The sequence below is a fragment of the Anolis carolinensis genome, chromosome 6 (genome assembly GCF_035594765.1).
Source record: "Anolis carolinensis isolate JA03-04 chromosome 6, rAnoCar3.1.pri, whole genome shotgun sequence".
Taxonomy (NCBI): domain Eukaryota; kingdom Metazoa; phylum Chordata; class Lepidosauria; order Squamata; family Dactyloidae; genus Anolis; species Anolis carolinensis.
This window is the reverse complement of record NC_085846.1, coordinates 69,190,306-69,210,657: the sequence shown is the minus strand read 5'-3', so window position 1 is coordinate 69,210,657 and position 20,352 is coordinate 69,190,306. Positions and strand designations below refer to the sequence as shown.

Genomic DNA, 20,352 nt, shown 5'->3' with positions numbered 1-20,352 from the left:
GAACAAACCAACTGAAGAGCACTTCTTGTCACTAAAACAAAACAACTTAAGATAGATTGTCAAGGACAGAACGCCACAAGATTCAAAGTAACAGAGTTTATTAGATTACAGAACTCAAAAATGCCCGTAAAACACAAGGGCCAGGCAATTTTTGCCTTTAGGAGCAAAAAGGGGCAAAAGTAAATGTTCAAAAGATAAACCGGATTAAACCGGAGTTTAATCCGGGTAAAAACAAACTGCTTTCTTCAGCCTGGGTATAAACAAAACGAAAGCCAAGGAACAAAAGATAAAGAATGCAACTAATTGGCAGCAGATTCCTCTCTGCTGCCAACACTGTGTTTAGAGTAACTTGCGTCGCTCCCACACACACACACACAGCAGACAGGATTCCAACACGAACGATTCAGCCAGGGATTTTAGCAGTAGAGTAGACCAGTTCCGTTCCGTAGATCAAAGCCAGAAGCAGACGTTTGTAGTTTTTCCAAGTCCAAGAAGGGGGGGAAGACAAGCCGTGGTCAGTTCAGTCCGAGTTCTCAAAGCAGGAGATGGCGTCCGTCAAGAAGACGACGGAAGGTCAAGCTAATAAGAGTAAGCACAGGTTTGCACAAACAAATGCCCACACAATCCCTCCCGCCGTCTGACCCTGGATTCCAATCAACTTACGTCTCAGCACAGGAAAGTACACAAGTCTTCAGGGAAGCGTCCCACACACACACACGAATCCCAAGCGTTTGCCCAGATTACCTTGCCCGACGCAATTTGCAATTGCTCCCAAGCCCCATTTTATGCCAGTTACAAATCTTCATCACTGTCAGCTGTCCTCCTTAACCCGGGCGTTTCCTCATCACTTTCCTCGTCAGAGCTGGAACACCTCTGACTACGCCCAACAGCATCTCCAGCTGTGGATCCCGTCCCATCCCTCCAGCTAAGCCATGGGTCTAATCCTGAAGGTCCCCATTCATCTTCTGCCCCATCATGGCCAGTGGCCCCCAATTCCTCCCTTACCCGAGTCCAATCCATCTCATCCTCCTCTGAGCTAACCAGCCCCTCCTCCATTCTTTCCGTGAACCCTTCGAAAGACTCTTCGTCAGATGGTGCTGCAAATATGTCTCGCAGTCTTTTTCTCTCTCGCTCCTCGAGAGTATCCGACTCTCGAGGAGTCTTACGTCCACGCCTGTCAGAAACAGAGCCACGAGGCTCAATCATAACACTATCCCCTCTCACAAAGGCCTCCTCCTCCGACGGCGGAGAAGTGGCAGTGATACCCTCCGCTATAGCACCACGACGACTAGAGGTATCAAGTTTCAACAGCGAACGATGAAAGACTGGATGGACCTTTAAACTAGACGGTAAACGCAAACGAAACGCAACAGAAGAAATCTTTTTAACGATAGGAAAGGGACCCAAATACCGAGGCGCAAACTTTCCCCCAGCCTGTTTAATATGTTTGGAAGATAACCACACCAAATCCCCTTCTTCCAACTCCTCCCCTGCCTGCCTGTGGCGGTCAGCCTGAGTCTTCTGCGTTGCCTTAGCTTCCAACAGTAAGCGACGGGCAACATCATGCAATGCAGCCATTTCCGTAGAGCGGTACACAGGGTCCGAAGAGACCACATTGGTCGACGGCGCCACACCTCCCCGTGGGTGAAAGCCATAAGTAAGCTCAAACGGCGTATGCTGACTAGACGTGTGCACCGCATTGTTGTAAGCAAATTCCGCCACCGGTAACCACTTCACCCAAGCCGTGGGTTGATCTAAACAAAAACAACGCAAATACTGCTCTAAGAGCCCATTAACCCGTTCCGACTGTCCATCCGTTTGCGGATGGAAGGCGGACGACACGTTTAACTTAGTCCCCAAGCACTCATGGAAATGTTTCCAAAAGCGTGACACAAATTGCGGAGCCCTATCGGAAATAATCACCTCAGGTGCTCCGTGCAAGCGATAGATGTGCTTTGTAAATAGTAAGGCCAACGTAGGGGCCGCCGGAATGGTTGAACAAGGAATAAAATGAGCCAGTTTACTAAATAAATCCACCACCACCCAAATACAAGTATAACCCCCAGACTTAGGCAAATCTGAAATGAAATCCATGGAAATGATTTGCCATGGCCTCTCCGGAACAGGTAAAGACGACAACAACCCTCTAGGGCGCCCAACAGGCGTCTTACTCTGCTGGCAAACGGCGCAGCTGTCACAAAAGCGCAGAATGTCTTGCCGCATCTTTGGCCACCAGTAGCTCCTGGTGATAAGCTGTACGGTCTTGAACCTGCCAAAGTGCCCAGCCATGGGTTCGTCATGGTGGGCTCTAATCACCTCCAACCTGAGGGCCCCCACTGGTACGTAAACCTGCCCCCTACGCACCAATACCCCGTCTTGATCTTGGAGATGTGGCAGTATGGTACGGTTACCTGCTGAGAGCAACATCAGTTGCTCCTGAGTCCACACATCATCTTTCTGAGCCTCAAGGATCTGGTCATGTAACCCGAGCTCATTATCTACAACACACAGCGAGGCAGTAGGCAAGATGGTCTGACATACTACCTGCTCATTGGTCTTAAATTCTGGCTTGCGGGATAAAGCATCGGCCCGCAAGTTTGCCTTCCCCTCCACGAACTGCACCTTGAAGTTAAACCTGGAGAAAAACAAAGCCCAGCGGATTTGACGCTGGTTTAACTTCTTTGCTGTTTGCAAGTGCTCTAAGTTCTTATGATCAGACCTGACCACGATCTGATGCCGTGCCCCTTCAAGCCAGTGCCGCCACACCTCAAACGCCACCTTAATCGCCAACAACTCCTTCTCCCATATGGTATAGTTCTGCTCGAAGGGTGTTAGTTGCCGCGAGTAAAATCCACAGGGACGCAAGGTCCCTGAGGAATCCTTCTGAGACAATACAGCCCCCAACGCGTAGCTAGAAGCGTCCGCTTCTACCACGAACGGTTTGTCAACATCAGGATGGGTTAGTATGTTGTCCGATTGAAAACTAGACTTAAGTTGTAGAAACGCCTCGTGAGCTTCCCGCCCCCACACAAATGGCTGTTTCTTGCGCAGAAGCTGCGTCAAAGGTACCGTGAGCTTTGCAAAATTCGGAATAAACTCCCGGTAGTAATTAGCGAAACCTAAGAACCTTTGTACATCCTTCTTAGTCTTCAGCTCCTGCCATGAGTTGACGGCGTCAACCTTATGTGGGTCCATTTTAAGTTCCCTACCTGACACTACATGACCTAGGAACTCCACTTCAGGCACATGAAAGACGCACTTGGAAGCCTTGGCGAAAAGCCCATTAGCCCGCAGTCGGTGCAGAACCTGCTTGACATGTTGACGATGTTCTTTCTCGTCCTTAGAAAAAATCAAGATATCATCCAAATAAATCACTAAAAATTGGTCAATTAGGTCCCTGAACACATCGTTCATGAACCTCTGGAAGACCGCAGGAGCATTACAAAGCCCAAAAGGCATGACTCGGAACTCGTGGCATCCGAAACACGTGTTAAATGCCGTCTTCCATTCATCCCCTTCCCGTATACGGATTAAGTTATAGGCCCCCCGCAGGTCAAGCTTGGTAAAGACCTTAGCCCCTTGCACCCTTGATAACAGTTCCGAGATTAAAGGGAGCGGGTACCTATCCCGAATGGTGTATTTGTTTAGGATCCGATAGTCGCAGACCAGCCTAAGTTCCCCAGTCTTTTTGGCTACAAAGAATACTGGTGCCGCAGTTGGAGAACTAGATGGGCGAATAAACCCCTTGGCTAAATTTTCATCTAGAAACTCCCGCAAAGCTTGCCTTTCCGGTACAGTCAAGGCATACAGCCTCCCTGCTGGCAGTTTCGCACCTTCTGCCAACTTGATGGCGCAATCATATGGCCTGTGCGGTGGTAATTTGTCCGCTTCTTTTTTACAAAATACATCAGAGAACTCCCCATACTCGGCAGGCACTCCCTCCATATCAGAATGAGTAACATTTAGAGTGCAACAATCCTGCCTCTTTAAAATCACTTTACGTGTTGCCCAATCTACTTGTGGATTTACTACAGCTAGCCAATCCATCCCCAGGATCACATCATATCTAGGCAAGCTCGTAATATCCCACACAAACGTTCCCGTTACTCCCTGCACCTCCCACGTTACTGCTGAGGTTTCCTGGTTAACCACCCCAGTCTCCAGCAGTCTCCCATCTGCTCCTTCCACCCACACGTCGCATGCTTTGCGCACCTTAGGAATGCCATGCTTCTTAGCAAACTCAATATCTACATAAGAGACCGTGGCCCCTGAGTCCAGCAGTGCCAGAGTAGAAACAAGTTCCCTTCCCCCAACAGATAATGTAATGGGTACGAAAACATGCTTCCTCCCCTCAGTTGACTGCTTGAGGAGCCCTAGTGCGTTGGACTCACGTCGCACTAGGGCTGGCCTTTTCCCGAAAGCTGGGAAGGTTTCACATTACAACTTTTGGCAAAATGCCCAGCATTCCCACAGTACAAACACAAGCCCAGCTGCCTCCTACGGCTCTTTTCCTCTGTAGACAGCTTTTTAAAGACCCCAAGCTCCATGGGCTCTTCCCCCATCACCTCAGGTGCCCTGGTTCCATGCATGGGTGGCGCACACATTGCTTTTGAATGTTTACGAGCCTCGAACCTTGCGTCTAAACGCAGCACCTTAGCTACTAAGGCGTCCCAGCTTTCAGCCGGCTCCAAGCGTGCTAGTTCATCCTGGAGCATATCATTTAACCCGGCAGTAAATAAAAGCATGAATGCATTTTCCCCCCAATCCAGCTGGTGGCGATACAGGTTAAACTTATTCAAGTAATCCAAAACAGTCCCCTTTCCCTGTTTCAACCGATACAGAGCCCACCCAGCGTTCTCCGTGCGGAGAGGATCCCCAAAAGTATCAGTTAACAACTTTTTGAAATTATTCAAATTGTCCTTGACTGGGTCATTTCCCAAAATTAAATTAGTGGCCCATTGTCCTGCGGGACCGGTCAACAAACTCAAAATAAAGGCCACCTTGCTAGTGTCTGTGGGAAAAGCATGAGCACTGAGCTGAGAAAAATAAAGCTCCACTTGTGCCAAAAAGGTTGGCAACTTGCACCTGGTTCCGTCAAAGCGTTCAGGAGTCAAAACATGTCCTTTCACGGCATGAGCTGTTTGGCTAGCGGTAACAGCCGTTTGCAATTGGTCTAATTTGGCTCTTAACTCATCCATCGTCTTCCTGACGGGTTTATTGCTGCAATAAACCTTTTATGGGCGTCGGGCAATCTGTCAAGGACAGAACGCCACAAGATTCAAAGTAACAGAGTTTATTAGATTACAGAACTCAAAAATGCCCGTAAAACACAAGGGCCAGGCAATTTTTGCCTTTAGGAGCAAAAAGGGGCAAAAGTAAATGTTCAAAAGATAAACCGGATTAAACCGGAGTTTAATCCGGGTAAAAACAAACTGCTTTCTTCAGCCTGGGTATAAACAAAACGAAAGCCAAGGAACAAAAGATAAAGAATGCAACTAATTGGCAGCAGATTCCTCTCTGCTGCCAACACTGTGTTTAGAGTAACTTGCGTCGCTCCCACACACACACACACAGCAGACAGGATTCCAACACGAACGATTCAGCCAGGGATTTTAGCAGTAGAGTAGACCAGTTCCGTTCCGTAGATCAAAGCCAGAAGCAGACGTTTGTAGTTTTTCCAAGTCCAAGAAGGGGGGGAAGACAAGCCGTGGTCAGTTCAGTCCGAGTTCTCAAAGCAGGAGATGGCGTCCGTCAAGAAGACGACGGAAGGTCAAGCTAATAAGAGTAAGCACAGGTTTGCACAAACAAATGCCCACACAATCCCTCCCGCCGTCTGACCCTGGATTCCAATCAACTTACGTCTCAGCACAGGAAAGTACACAAGTCTTCAGGGAAGCGTCCCACACACACACACGAATCCCAAGCGTTTGCCCAGATTACCTTGCCCGACGCAATTTGCAATTGCTCCCAAGCCCCATTTTATGCCAGTTACAAATCTTCATCACTGTCAGCTGTCCTCCTTAACCCGGGCGTTTCCTCATCACTTTCCTCGTCAGAGCTGGAACACCTCTGACTACGCCCAACAGCATCTCCAGCTGTGGATCCCGTCCCATCCCTCCAGCTAAGCCATGGGTCTAATCCTGAAGGTCCCCATTCATCTTCTGCCCCATCATGGCCAGTGGCCCCCAATTCCTCCCTTACCCGAGTCCAATCCATCTCATCCTCCTCTGAGCTAACCAGCCCCTCCTCCATTCTTTCCGTGAACCCTTCGAAAGACTCTTCGTCAGATGGTGCTGCAAATATGTCTCGCAGTCTTTTTCTCTCTCGCTCCTCGAGAGTATCCGACTCTCGAGGAGTCTTACGTCCACGCCTGTCAGAAACAGAGCCACGAGGCTCAATCATAACATAGATTATATAGATACTTTAGCTACAGAAACCATGGATTGAATCAGCAGGTGTTCTTTTTCCCTTATAGATGGGTTTAGATGGAATTCAACAGGACTACATAAGAAAAGCAGAATATCCTTTCAGCTCTGAGCAGAAATGGATGGCTGTTAAATGTGTACATAGAACGCAACAGGTATAAAATTTTCTGCACTCTTACTTCAACAGTTTCCTGTATCCCACTATATCCCACCATTTTAATGTGCAGTAATAGGGTCTGCTTATAGATAGATCTGCTATAATTTCAAATGGAAGACACAATTGGGATCTGCAGAGGTTTGGCCCATGTGAAAACCCAAAATCTGTAGATGCTTAATTCCCATTATATACAATGATATAATAAAATGGCATCCCCATGTATAAAATGGCAAGTCCAAATTTCCCTTTTGGAATTGTTCTTGGGGGGGAATATTTACAAACCATGAATAGTCGAATCTGTGGATATAAGAGGGCCAATATACTTGAAAAGTATTTTCTGCAATTGATAAATGCCACTTTTTAGAGAATAAATACTTTTTGACTTCTTTGATCTTAAAAACATACTGGTAATCAGTTTATCCTATAAATGTTTTAAAGATATAAGCCTTGTTGGAGATGCAACATAAATAAAATGTGAGCATGTAAAGAAAATGGCTTCTAAGATTTCTGTTTTGTACCAGCCCATACTTGCAGGATTTTTAAGTATAGTTAAGTTGGATGATGGAGCAGTATTTTTGCTGACTCTGTGTATATGTATTCATGTGTGTGTGCACTTATATATTCACAGAACAATCCAGGAAATAACATTCAGACTCTCCCCCCTCCCACCAAGTATGAATATTATGTAGTTAATGAAGCAAATTATATGTATCGTGGTTTGCCTTTATTAGAGCATTGATTTATATGTTGATTAGAAACAATTATTGGCAAACTAAAAAAGCTTTGAAGTTACGTAATGATAGAGCTGAGACAAAAGACAGAGCTCTGTGAGCTAAAAAGGTTTCTTTTTTAGGACAAACCAGAAATTTGCTTCATGAAAGGTGCTTATGAGGAAGTGATTCGATATTGTACAACATACAACAGCAAAGGACATAACTTACCTCTTAGTCAACAACAAAGAGATCTTTATCAGCAAGAGAAATCATCAATGGGCTCTGCAGGACTTAGAGGTAACACCATATTGCAGTATTGTTGCCACAACATCGAGAGCAGCCTTTTAAAAAAATGCATTCTGTTCTCAATGTAAACTGTTCCAGTTAAACTGTGAATAGATTTTTGTATTTGTGCCTATTGTGTGTTGCTTTCCAGTTGTATTGACACTATTTAGATTTATTTTTTTACAGAAAGCCTTTGTCTTAACTTCTTAGATTGCAGTATGAGATTTGTAGAACTGAAAAAAATGCATTTAGTTATTGTCACTTAGAAAAATAGCCCGATGTTAAGGAGATTGGAAGATAATGTGTTGGGAAAAAACCTTAAATCAGTTGTGTTAATGAGTGAAATTCTATTATTTTCAGTAGAAACAAAGAGCTACTCACATCCTTCACATGTCTACTCAAAAGTAAGACCCATTGACCTCAGTGTGGCTCGCTTTTAGAGTAGCAAGTATATGCTTGCAACCTTACTATGGTTCTGATTCAGGATGTAGAGAGCAGCAAATATGAACTCTTAAAATATAAGGGGAAAGGAGAATCTATACGACTATTCTGTTTCTACAACGACTGTGTTGGAAAAATACATATTTCTTCTCTGCCATAATGTCACTGACTGCATTCTATGAAAATGACATTTATTTATGTGGGAAGACCTGCTTTTTATATCCAGTCACATAGAGAAAAATGTGTGAAGTTACCATATTGTTTTGGAGGGCAGGGGTAGATGTATTTAGTAAGCAGTCATTCCAAAGATTGGCAAAGACTAGCTAATAATTCTGATGTTTTAAATGTGTTGTAAACCTGACAGTAAGCTCTTTCTTTCTTTCAAAGTTCTGGCCTTAGCTTCTGGTCCTGAGCTTGGACAGCTGACCTTTCTGGGTCTGGTAGGAATAATTGATCCTCCAAGAACCGGTGTCAAAGAAGCGGTGACAGCACTTATTACTTCAGGAGTGGCAATAAAAATGATCACTGGAGATTCACAGGAGACTGCTGTTGCCATTGGTATGACTGGACTATTTTTTCCTCTGTAAAATACTAAGTTAGTAATTGCAGTGCAAATAAATCTATGGAAAATCAGATCTTTCCACAGATTTTTAATGGAAACTAGGATCCAAAGAACCATCAGAACAATTCCATAAGTCTAAGGTGGGCATTCAGCTTTGTTTGCCAAAGAAAAGGCAGCCCACAGCACATGGCAAATTGAGGACAGATTTAAAGCAATCTCATATAATGGGAAACACTCAAAGAATAGTTCTCAGTCTGCTTGTGCAACCCCTTTGCATGACCCAGAGCTGCAAATTGGATTTTGTTTTGTGTTTTAAAAGGTTTTATTCATGAGTTTAGGAAACAGTATCAAGGTTGTATCATGTTTCTGGACTGAAACTTTACAGAGAGTTTATTTTTTCCTTTTGTCTTCTGCACACTCAACAGTAATTAATATAATTTTGATGTCTTCTGGCAATACCTAATCTCTTACTTTACTACAATAAAAGCTCATTTTCTACTTTGAGGGAAGAGAGCATGGTTATGATGGTAGAATTCAAAGAGGCTTCTGGCTTATGCTGACTGTACCTGTCTTCTCATTATTCACTCGTCTCCACTGAAGCTTCAAGGTAGCCTGTGGCTCTTATGTTCTCAAACTTGAAGGCTATTGTAGAAAAGTTAATATGAGTAGACTCTGTTTCAGTCTAATTTTCACAACTGAGAGGACAGCCATTTGCAGTGGAAACTAAAACCCCTTTGAGCTCTGCATGTAATGAGAACACTCATCAATCATAGTCCAACAAAGTAGAAAGAACCTTCATGCTAAATTTAATCCTCTCTTTGCTAATTAGTATATACAACTTCTACTCTTTTCTCATGCTTCTACTAGCATGTAACATTGAATATATAATATAGATGCTAACTCAATTCTGGTGTTGAAACTGCAGAAAAATATTTGAAATTATAAATATGTACCCTAAACCTTCCTATCGTATAGCAGAGGGAGGAACATTGGCATCTGTGTACAGATGTTCATTGCAATTTTAATGTCACAAGTAAGTAATAAATTACAATCTAGAATTCTTAATTGTACATGCACATATAATAATAATTATTTATTTATTTCTCGCCTCTCCTCGTGGCTCGAGGCAGGTTACAACATGGATAGAAATATGCAATCATCTAAAAACATTCTACAAAATACACATATTAAAATATATTTCTACAAAATACATATTAAAATGCACAGAACAAAAATTAAACATAAGACGCAAGTTTAAAATTTGTAATTAAAACTGTCTTGAGTAGGCCTGCCAGAAGACATAGGTCTTTAAATGCTTTTTACATTCCGATTGCTCATTTAGCTGTTGGGGCTCTTCATTATGCTCCATTGTATTCTATGTGCTCCATTGTATTCTTCCACAGGCAAAATGATCTGTTTTCTTTTTTTCTTTCTAGCTAGTCGTTTAGGATTATATTCCAAAAATTCTCAGTCAATCTCTGGTGAAGAAATCGACACATTGGATATACAGCAGCTTTCACAGATAGCACCTAAGGTTAGTTTTTAGTGGAGTAGACACGAATAAGTGGAAACTGTATTATAAGGTTTTAGTTCTTTATAATTGCTTCAAGAAACTATTTAAGTTAAGTTAGCTACATCCAAGAGTATTGAAGGAATTAGCGGAAGTTATTTCAGAACCACTAGCAATTATCTTCGAGAGTTCTTGGAGAACAGGAGAAGTCCCAGCAGATTGGAGGAGGGCGAATGTGGTCCCTATCTTCAAGAAGGGAAAAAAGAACGACCTAAACAATTACCGTCCGGTCAGCCTCACATCAATACCAGGCAAGATTCTGGAAAAGATCATTAAGGAAGTGGTCTGCAAACACTTAGAAACAAATGCGGTCATTGCTAATAGTCAACACGGATTTACCAAAAACAAGTCATGCCAGACTAATCTGATCTCTTTTTTCGATAGAGTTACGAGTTGGGTCGATACAGGGAATGCCGTGGATGTAGCGTACCTGGATTTCAGTAAGGCCTTCGACAAAGTCCCCCACGACCTTCTGGCAAACAAACTAGTAAAATGTGGGCTAGACAAAACTACGGTTAGGTGGATCTGTAATTGGCTAAGCAAACGAACCCAAAGGGTGCTCACCAATGCGTCGTCTTCATCATGGAAAGAAGTGACAAGTGGAGTGCCGCAGGGCTCCGTCCTGGGCCCAGTTCTGTTCAACATCTTTATTAACGACTTAGACGAAGGGTTAGAAGGCACGATCATCAAGTTTGCAGACGACACCAAACTGGGAGGGATAGCCAACACTCCAGAAGACAGGAGCAGAATTCAAAACGATCTTGACAGACTAGAGAGATGGGCCGAAACTAACAAAATGAAGTTCAACAGGGACAAATGCAAGATACTTCACTTCGGCAGAAAAAAATGGAAATCAAAGATACAGAATGGGGGACGCCTGGCTTGACGGCAGTGTGCGCGAAAAAGACCTTGGAGTCCTCGTGGACAACAAGTTAAACATGAGCCAACAATGTGATGCGGCAGCTAAAAAAGCCAATGGGATTTTGGCCTGCATCAATAGAGGAATAGCGTCTAGATCCAGGGAAGTTAAGCTCCCCCTCTATTCTGCCTTGGTCAGACCACACCTGGAATACTGTGTCCAATTTTGGGCACCGCAGTTGAAGGGAAATGTTGACAAGCTGGAAAGCGTCCAGAGGAGGGCGACTAAAATGATCAAAGGTCTGGAGAACAAGCCCTATGAGGAGCGGCTTAAAGAGCTGGGCATGTTTAGCCTGCAGAAGAGAAGGCTGAGAGGAGACATGATAGCCATGTACAAATACGTGAGGGGAAGTCATAGGCAGGAGGGAGCAAGCTTGTTTTCTGCTGCCCTGCAGACTAGGACACGGAACAATGGCTTCAAACTACAGGAAAGGAGATTCCACCTGAACGTCAGGAAGAACTTCCTCACTGTGAGGGCAGTGGAACTCTCTCCCCCGGACTGTGGTGGAGGCTCCTTCCTTGGAAGCTTTTAAGCAGAGGCTGGATGGCCATTTGTCGGGGGTGCTTTGAATGCGATTTCCTGCTTCTTAGCGGGGGGTTGGACTAGATGGCCCATGAGGTCTCTTCCAACTCTACTATTCTATGATTCTATGATTCTAAGTTGCTCTGAATACATGTTAGTAATATTTAATGCATCTTATTGTGGATCTTTATTAATTTGCAGTTTTTTAAAAAGAATACCACAGTCTTCTAATCTGATTCATGTGTGAGCATTGTCATTCTTGAGAACTTTGCATTTTGGCAGAAATTATAGGAGAAATATTTCAAAAGAAGTCTAGATTGTAACAATATAAAAGCAGTGGGCCTTTAGATCTGAAGGCCTTGACAAATGCCAGATCTTGTTGCTGTCATTGACAGAGTAGTTTTAAGCAGAATAAACTAGAAATACTTATAATTAAGACATATAACTTTGCAATTTTTAAGCTCAAGTGTTACTGTTTTCCAGGTGGCAGTGTTCTACAGAGCCAGTGCTAGACATAAATTGAAGATTGTTAAGGTATGTGTGTGTGTGTGTTTTTTAGAAATAAAATACAGTAACAAATTCTGAAATGATTCAAGAATTTTTAATGATCACAGCTCAATATTGCAATGAAAGCAATTAGGTTTCTTCCAGAGGAAGCTGCTACTAAACCGAAGTGATGCAGTACTTTGAAAATCGAGGAGCACCTGTACTTTGAATGGTGCTTTACAGTATGCTTATGTAGAACCTTGGAATATATGGTTTCAACTAGTGTGTAACATTTATACACTTGATTCAAAATAATGAAGTTGGATGGAGAAGTAAACCTAGAAAAAGAGAAACATCTGTTTTGAACTAAAATAGAAAACATGGAATCAAATTATGAACATTTTAAAATGTCCAAGAGTGTTGTCCTGTCAGCATGTGAGTTGGCACACAGGGATAACTCCATTGGTGATAGATTAATCATCCATGCTGTCCAGAGAGAGGGATTTTGCAAGTATATTTTGTGAAAGGTCATCTATGAAGTGTTGGATTTCAATAAGAGATTAATTGTATTTTTTTCCCTTTAGTCATTACAGAATAATGGTGCAGTAGTTGCAATGACTGGAGATGGAGTGAATGATGCTGTTGCCCTGAAGGCTTCAGATATTGGAGTGGCAATGGGACAGACTGGCACTGACGTTTGTAAAGAAGCAGCTGATATGATCTTAGTGGATGATGACTTCCAGACAATAATGTAAGTTTAGTTTACATTCCCATTTTGTATGCTAACAGTTGTATTGTCAGTTGTTGAGTTTAAAATATGTATCTGCCATGTTGTTAAATGTTTAGTATCTACCCATCTTTGCTGCTGAAATTCACAATCATATAAGCAGATTTATTTTCATGAATGTATGTCATGAAAGTAGTATAAACATTTATTTCAATTATCTATAGTGTTCATTACTCATAAGAAAGGAAGGTAGCCATGAATTAGATCTGAAAAGTTAACTATTTGTTACTACAGTAAAGTAGTATTCAAATTTGTACCATGCAGGCACAACCAGAGTAATAAATGTCAGATTACCTTATTTCTGTAATTTACAAAGCTCTTCGGGCTTACTGTTCTACTCAAATATAACCTCTGCCAGAAGTTGTCCCACAGAGTCACATTGGCAGACTTAGAGATTCCTAAAGAGATTTTACTAATTAAATCCACAAATGTTAAGATCACAAATGCAAAAGGCCAACCGTAATTTGTTTCAGCAACAGTGAGCACATGCAGCATCACTTCTATGCTGTCCATCAGTTAAATTCCAAGTTGTAACATATAATTTAAACATACATGTGTACCTACAAATGTCAAAGATTGTTTTAATGCAATTTTTTTTAATGTCAGGAGCGACTTGAGAAACTGCAAGTCACTTCTGGTGTGAGGGAATTGGCCATCTGCAAAGACGTTGCCCAGGGAACGCCCAGATATTTTGATGTTTTACCATCATTGTGGGGGGCTTCATGTAATGTCTCAAAGTAAAAAGGAATAACCAGAGTCTGCCCACATCATATGGCACAAGGAAGTAATCTCTGGATTACATTACCAACAGATCATTTCTTTTTCAAAAAGCGTGAGGGTGTCCAATAAACTCGAAGCATCTTTTTTTTGTGTGAACCAAAAGTACTTTTACGCCTAAAGAAGTTTTAGACAATCAAAGCAAGGGTAGTTTTCCATGGGGGTTATTGACTGTGTTTGTAACTATTGATATTGATCTGAACTAATTTTCTTATTGATTCTTTTCCCTTTTGTCTGTAATACATTTAGTATGAGCTGCTGGATTTTCGCAGCAAAACATAATGTCGGCTTTTTAAAAAAACAGCAGTCCAAAGAAGTAATATTTCTCTTTTCCTGTTATATTAGATACATTTTCAGCATGCCATCCAACCATTACATCCTTTTTTCTTTATAAAATTTTCTTTCTCTTGGTTCTTGTGTTTCAGGTCTGCCATTGAAGAGGGTAAAGGGATTTATAATAACATTAAAAATTTCGTTAGATTTCAACTTAGCACGTAAGTTCTGCACTGTAATGTCAGAAACTTCCTGTTATTAATTTTGCTTGATTGATTAACTGCATCAACATTATTTGATTAAGTCAAATGAGATTGAGCCTGGCAGTTTCTAAATGGCACACTATTTACCACACAAACACAATTGCACAGGCTTTCTCAGGCGTATTTCTAGTATTAATACAAAAATTAAATGTCACATCTCAGAAATGGCATATAACTAATTGTAGATAACAGAGTGGAGTATCTTACTTACCCTTTACTGCATGAAATAATGGAAGTTAAATATTTGTCTCTTGCTACTAAAACGCACAGGATATTCGAGAACAGGTTAAAATAATGTTTACTATAAACGTGTCCTCGACTTACACGTGAGGATGGCTTATATAGGAGCATATATGGTACTTATATATAAGCACATTCATTTTTAAAAAGCATTTTAAGCAATCTTTTTACATATGAAACAAATATCTTAAGCAACATTCCTATTATAATAGGATAAATGTTGTCTGTAAAAGATATCACAGCCCAACAAAAAATTCTCGATATCTTGGTTTTTTAAAGCTTTTACCTGGGGTTATTTAGGGTGCTGATTACATTGGACAGACTGCACTAAATCTGGATGAGCACATAGAAAATGGCGTATATTTTGCATGTTAAAAACTAGAGCTGATAGGGGAAATCTGGTGCTATTTTTAAAGTGAGCAGGTCATATATACCTAGAAACAGGCCTAACATTTCAGACATTGAAGTGTGTGTTGGGAAGTGTAGGAGCAAATTCTTTAATGGCGTTTCATTGGGCGTTCAGGTTTAGTAAATTCAAAATGACAACTGGTGCTATTTGTACTGTTCTGTTTGATGAACTTTTGGGATGCCCTACAACCTAAACTACTGTTTTGTACTGATTAAATAATACCTCTTACCAGGTAGGGAAAACAGTCACTGATTCATCCTCTTAACAGCAAAGGTTACTGTGAGGTTTGATTTACCCAACTAGACTAAATATTAAATCTTTGATTTTATTGTATGGCATAACATTCCCACTAACCTGCATGATCTGTTTAAAGTAATTAACTGCTACTGTGTATGAGAATTCCTGCTACTCAGATGGCTGTGTGTCTTACCTTTGCTTAAAATATATATACTCAAATCTCCTTAAACAAAATAAAACACTGTGCTATGCTGACAGGTATGTAAAACAACTTTTTTTCAACAGGAGTATAGCTGCATTGACATTAATCTCATTGGCTACTTTAATGAACTTTCCTAATCCTCTCAATGCCATGCAGATCTTGTGGATCAACATTATCATGGATGGACCTCCAGCTCAAAGGTAACACTTTCTTTAAAAGTTTGTATCAGCTTGTTAGCTAACTGAACAAATATTCTTGACAGATGTTGTTCTGTTTTGTAGTTAATTCGTTTTAGAATGTACTTCTAATATCTTGACATATACTTAGATTGTTCTTGTGCATGTTGTTTTCTGGACAATCTGATTAAACTTCTGTTTTCCCTCGCCCCAGTCTCTTATGTGTATAGTATATAGAATATGTGTATGTGTATGTGCTGTCAAGTCGCCTGTTGACATTAATTTCATAAGATTTTCTTAAGCAAGAAATTCTCAGATATTGTCTTAATTATTGAGGGAGGTGTTATTTATACACTATTCACCTTGTCTAAGGTGATTTGTTGGCCATCTTTACATTCACTACCATATTTTTGTAAGGCATATTGTTTTATTCATCTACCTCATTATGTATGACTGAGCAGAATGATTTCATTACAAATACACTGCCAAATATTCTTTTGCACCATTAAATGCTCAGTCTTTTGGAAGACTGAAGTACAATGTGTTTGATGCGTATCAGTCTTCTTATCAATGTGTTCATTTTAAACATTCCTTTTAAACAGCAGTTTGGGCAATATCCAGAAGTCTGGGGGCTCACACACACCATGTGTCCCTCTCTCCATTTTTTCATGTTAAAAATTCCCTTTGTGTGCTCTACTACATGCAGCGTGCAGAATTTGACCATTTCTCTCTGTCTCTGTCTCTTTCTCTCTCATAACACACACATTTTAAGTCAGGGAGGTAGAAAACCAGACCCCCCTCTCTGACCTTTTTCATACCCCTAGATATAAACTATCTGGGGAGGTTGATAAGGCAAAATTGCCCACCATGGCCTCTAAAAGTGAATGAGAATTATAGTCTCTATCAGTGGTCTTCAACCTTTGGTCCTCCAGGTGTTTTGGACTTCAGCTGCCAGAATTCCTGATCATCGGACAAACTGGCCAGGGCTTTTAAGAGTTGGAGTCCTGAACACCTGGAAGACCAAAGGCTGGACCCCACTGCTCTGTGTAGTAGTCTTTCCCAAGTAAAGGAGGTCAGCATGATAAAGGAGTAATCTGTAGATTTACTTAGGATACAACTATAAATGTAATTGTTTAATTTTGAATTTTAAAATAATGAGGAACATGGACCACAAGCTCCAAATAACATAATATATAAAAGCCCAACAACATATCAAGAGGTTGCTTCAGATTTTCAGAAGCCCTAATAGGATCGAATGGATCATTCTACAAAAGTGCACTTAGTACTTATGTACAAAATCTGTCATTTTTGTAGAATTACATTATTTGTTTGTATTTAGTTTGAAAAATGTGGACTACTTTCCCATCCCATTTTTTTCTAAATCTCTGCTTTCTAATCCAGGTAAAGATCTTGTTATTTCTAGCATGTAAACGTGCTAGGTTTTGTGTTCACTTGTCAAGAAATTGTCCAGAAATGGTTGTATTGAACATTTCTTTGCTTATATTTGAAGCTTTTGTATCAAAATCGTTATAATGAAGTTTCAGGGTAATGATGGGGGATGTTTGACATTTTTAATGAATGTATGAATCAAGATTGGTTTTGTAGGTTATTTTGAGACAAATTTTATCAAATTATATTCCACCATGAAATTAAGTAATTTTTTTTTTCTACTGGCAAAAATTAATATGTATTGAGGATTATGACTTGGTCACTTTTCCGTATTAGTTGGTTTTATATGCATAGATTAAGAAAAAACAATAAAAATTGTTTGCTTTTTTTATTCTTAGCCTTGGAGTTGAGCCTGTAGATAAAGATGTTATCCGGAAGCCTCCAAGAAATGTCAAGGACAGCATTTTGACCAGAAACCTAATTGTCAAAATATTAGTTTCATCTATCATTATTGTATGTGGAACATTGTTTGTCTTCTGGAGAGAGGTATGATAAAAATATATCTATTTTTAAATTTATTTATTTTATATCATTTGCAAATCTAAAACTGCATCAACTGTGACATTGATCTAGAGGACTATGTCACTAATTCAGTGCTTTTCGTGGGCTGAAAAAAACTTCGGATTTCCTGTAGCTTCTACATGCATGGCAGCCTGCTTTTAAAATAGAAAGACATCTCAGTATTAGAAAACGTTTGGAATCTAATAAATTAAACAAGGATAAAATCCTCCTGAAGTATATATGCACTTTGATATGTCTACTGTAGCATGAATTAGTATGGCTTTTTTAAACTAAAAGAATTTAAAGTCAGAGAAATAAAATGCCAGTCAATTTTATCAAATAATTTCTTCAGCACCAAATGAAGTAATGACAATAGAATCAGATCTAGTATTTAAAACGCTCAAACTTCTAACTGATCTTAAATTATTAGCTCCTTGTGTATGATGAATAAAACATACTTGAGGGAAGTGACTTAATGTTGGCATTATTTATTGAAGTCTATTAGCCATAGGAATACATGATTCTTAGGAAGATTATGACCTCTGATACCTCTGGGCAGAGAAACTTTGTGGACATGGACATAAATTTCGTATTTCATATAATTCTATGAGTTCGACAATTTATTTTTATTGTGGAAATATATCTTCCATCAAGTAAAAATGATTTCTAATGACCTTTATTTCCTGTAATACATTTATGCTTTAACAAAAATATTCACCCTTTCACCAAAAAAACTATGAATCATTTTAGCTTACAACTCCTTGGGTAGTTTGCGAATGAATTACTGTGTACAACCCTCCTTCTGAGCTTGACAACTGAGTAAAGATTTGTAATAACCAGGTTTCTAAACTATACTCAGATTGGGGTTGTTGTATGTCTTTCGGGCTGTGTGGCCATGTTCCAGAAGCATTCTCTCCTGACGTTTCGCCCACATCTATGGCAGGCATCCTCAGAGGTTGTGAGGTTTTTTACTCAGATTTTTAGCTGTTGCATTACATTAGCTCGTTAATTTCCTTAATGCATGTTAATGGCTCATTTGGAGCAAACCGAGCTCAGATTTAAACTCACTTTGCTGTTGTAAATCAGCAATTCTGCTGCCTTATCTTCTAAATGCATTATAAAGCTTTAACAGGTTAAGAGGGTTTTTGCGTACAGTATTGATAAAAGATGGCAACAACTATGATAATACTCCCCCCACCGCTTTATGTATGATGGAAACTGGCTACCAGTCATTGCCCAAGTTCCAGAAGCTATAGAATGGGACCTAGGCACAACAGGTGCTTAAATGAATTATGTCGTATAAATACTGTGGAGAGATCTGTGTAGCAACTGAAGGTGACTGGAATAGCTTTTACTTTGAATAGGTTACTCATCCATTTAAGATATAAACTAACAGGTATGATGGCAAAGTTGGCTTGGCATATATAAATCAACCATACATTCCCATATAGACAATCTGATTGTGCAAATGCTGTTGTGAATCATAGAATAATAGAATTGGAAGAGACCACATGAGCTGTCTGATCCAACCACGTGCCATGCAGGAAAAGCACAATCAAAATGATACCTTTGGAAATCATGTACAGTCTGAGAACAGTATAAAATAGAAATCAATACATCTAGTTGACTGTTTGAAATTATGAAATAAGAAGGAAAAAAGGAGACTTTATTTGTTACCCACCTCTCCTCACAGCTTGAGGCAGGGCACAACACAATTAAAACATCACCATAAAATACATACAGTAAAAAGCATATATTAAAACACTTTATCATAAAATACATATATTGAATACATGGATTAAATGTATTTTGAGTGGGGCAGGAAATGATATTAAAGTACTGAAATGTTAGCTTATGTTCCTAGGCGACAGTATATATTAAATCTTTTGGTTTCTCTTTGCAGTTGCGAGACAATGTCATAACACCTCGAGACACAACAATGACTTTCACTTGCTTTGTATTTTTTGATATGTTCAATGCCTTGAGTTCCAGATCTCAGGTATGTGACCTACATTTTATGATATGTAGTAGTTAAGGATTCAGACATCACCTGCAAATTTTCAAACTTTTACAGATGAAGTACCTCAAAAATGTACCTGGTCCAAATAGTTTCACAGAAAGTTCAATAGGAAAATCAATTATATAGACTAAGCTTTAATTTGATTTTTTAATTGCAATAACTCAGTATTTTTTTTCTTCTAGACTAAATCTGTGTTTGAAATTGGACTCTGCAGCAACAAAATGTTTTGTTATGCGGTTCTTGGATCTATAATGGGGCAACTATTAGTAATCTACTTCCCTCCTCTTCAAAAGGTTTTTCAGACAGAGAGTCTAAGCATATTAGGTAAGGGTGGTTTTATTTATTTTATGTTGGAATTTTGTGAAAAAATACAGTTAGAAATTTGCATTCTTTGGTTGGTCAATTGTGTTTGCAAAACATCCACAAATGGATGAAATGTATATTCAATTCAAATGTGAAACAGTCACTAGCAATTATAACAAAACATACACCAAAGAACAGAATACCATATTGGAAACTAGCATATTAATTTGAAATGAGGTTTATGGATTGCTTCCTTTTGGGGTGCAGTTTCATGACATTTTTTTTTCTTTATCAAGCCCATTTCTCTCAAACCAGAATGTTTCAACTATTGTTTCCAATAGGGGATGGTGACAATTTGTCCTGCCCAACTCATGTTCTTAATGGAGTACATGAACAAGGTATAGCTATTTCTGATGCCAGATTATACCTTGCTCATGTTCCCATTGAGAAGGTGGAGAAATTCTTAGTTGGGTCACAACAGCAGGAATTTCTTGGTTGGGAATGTCAGCAGTATGGAGGATAAATGCCCTCGTTACCGATTCTGAAAAAAATTAAGGTTATTTTATGTGTTAAGAAAGGTCAGGAAACATATAACCTATTGCAGGAATAAGGGGGGGCGGGGAAGAAATAACACC

The 20,352-nt window shown here is 40.0% G+C and overlaps 1 protein-coding gene across 4 annotated transcripts in view; it reads left to right on the top strand.

The window, feature by feature from the left end:
• Nucleotides 1–20,352, top strand: part of atp2c1 (ATPase secretory pathway Ca2+ transporting 1) — a 56,588-nt gene that overhangs the window by 34,580 nt on the left and 1,656 nt on the right. For 3 of the 4 annotated variants that reach the window (XM_008112768.3, XM_008112765.3, XM_008112767.3), the window contains 11 exons: nucleotides 6,476–6,580; nucleotides 7,436–7,592; nucleotides 8,409–8,579; nucleotides 10,020–10,117; nucleotides 12,078–12,128; nucleotides 12,665–12,831; nucleotides 14,070–14,138; nucleotides 15,352–15,468; nucleotides 17,232–17,379; nucleotides 19,298–19,393; nucleotides 19,597–19,738. In XM_008112768.3, coding sequence (XP_008110975.2) covers nucleotides 6,476–6,580; nucleotides 7,436–7,592; nucleotides 8,409–8,579; nucleotides 10,020–10,117; nucleotides 12,078–12,128; nucleotides 12,665–12,831; nucleotides 14,070–14,138; nucleotides 15,352–15,468; nucleotides 17,232–17,379; nucleotides 19,298–19,393; nucleotides 19,597–19,738 — 1,321 coding nt within the window. Of the gene's footprint in view, nucleotides 1–6,475; nucleotides 6,581–7,435; nucleotides 7,593–8,408; nucleotides 8,580–10,019; nucleotides 10,118–12,077; nucleotides 12,129–12,664; nucleotides 12,832–14,069; nucleotides 14,139–15,351; nucleotides 15,469–17,231; nucleotides 17,380–19,297; nucleotides 19,394–19,596; nucleotides 19,739–20,352 lie in introns of those variants that run through there. The other variant, XR_009999664.1, reaches the window with a different exon arrangement.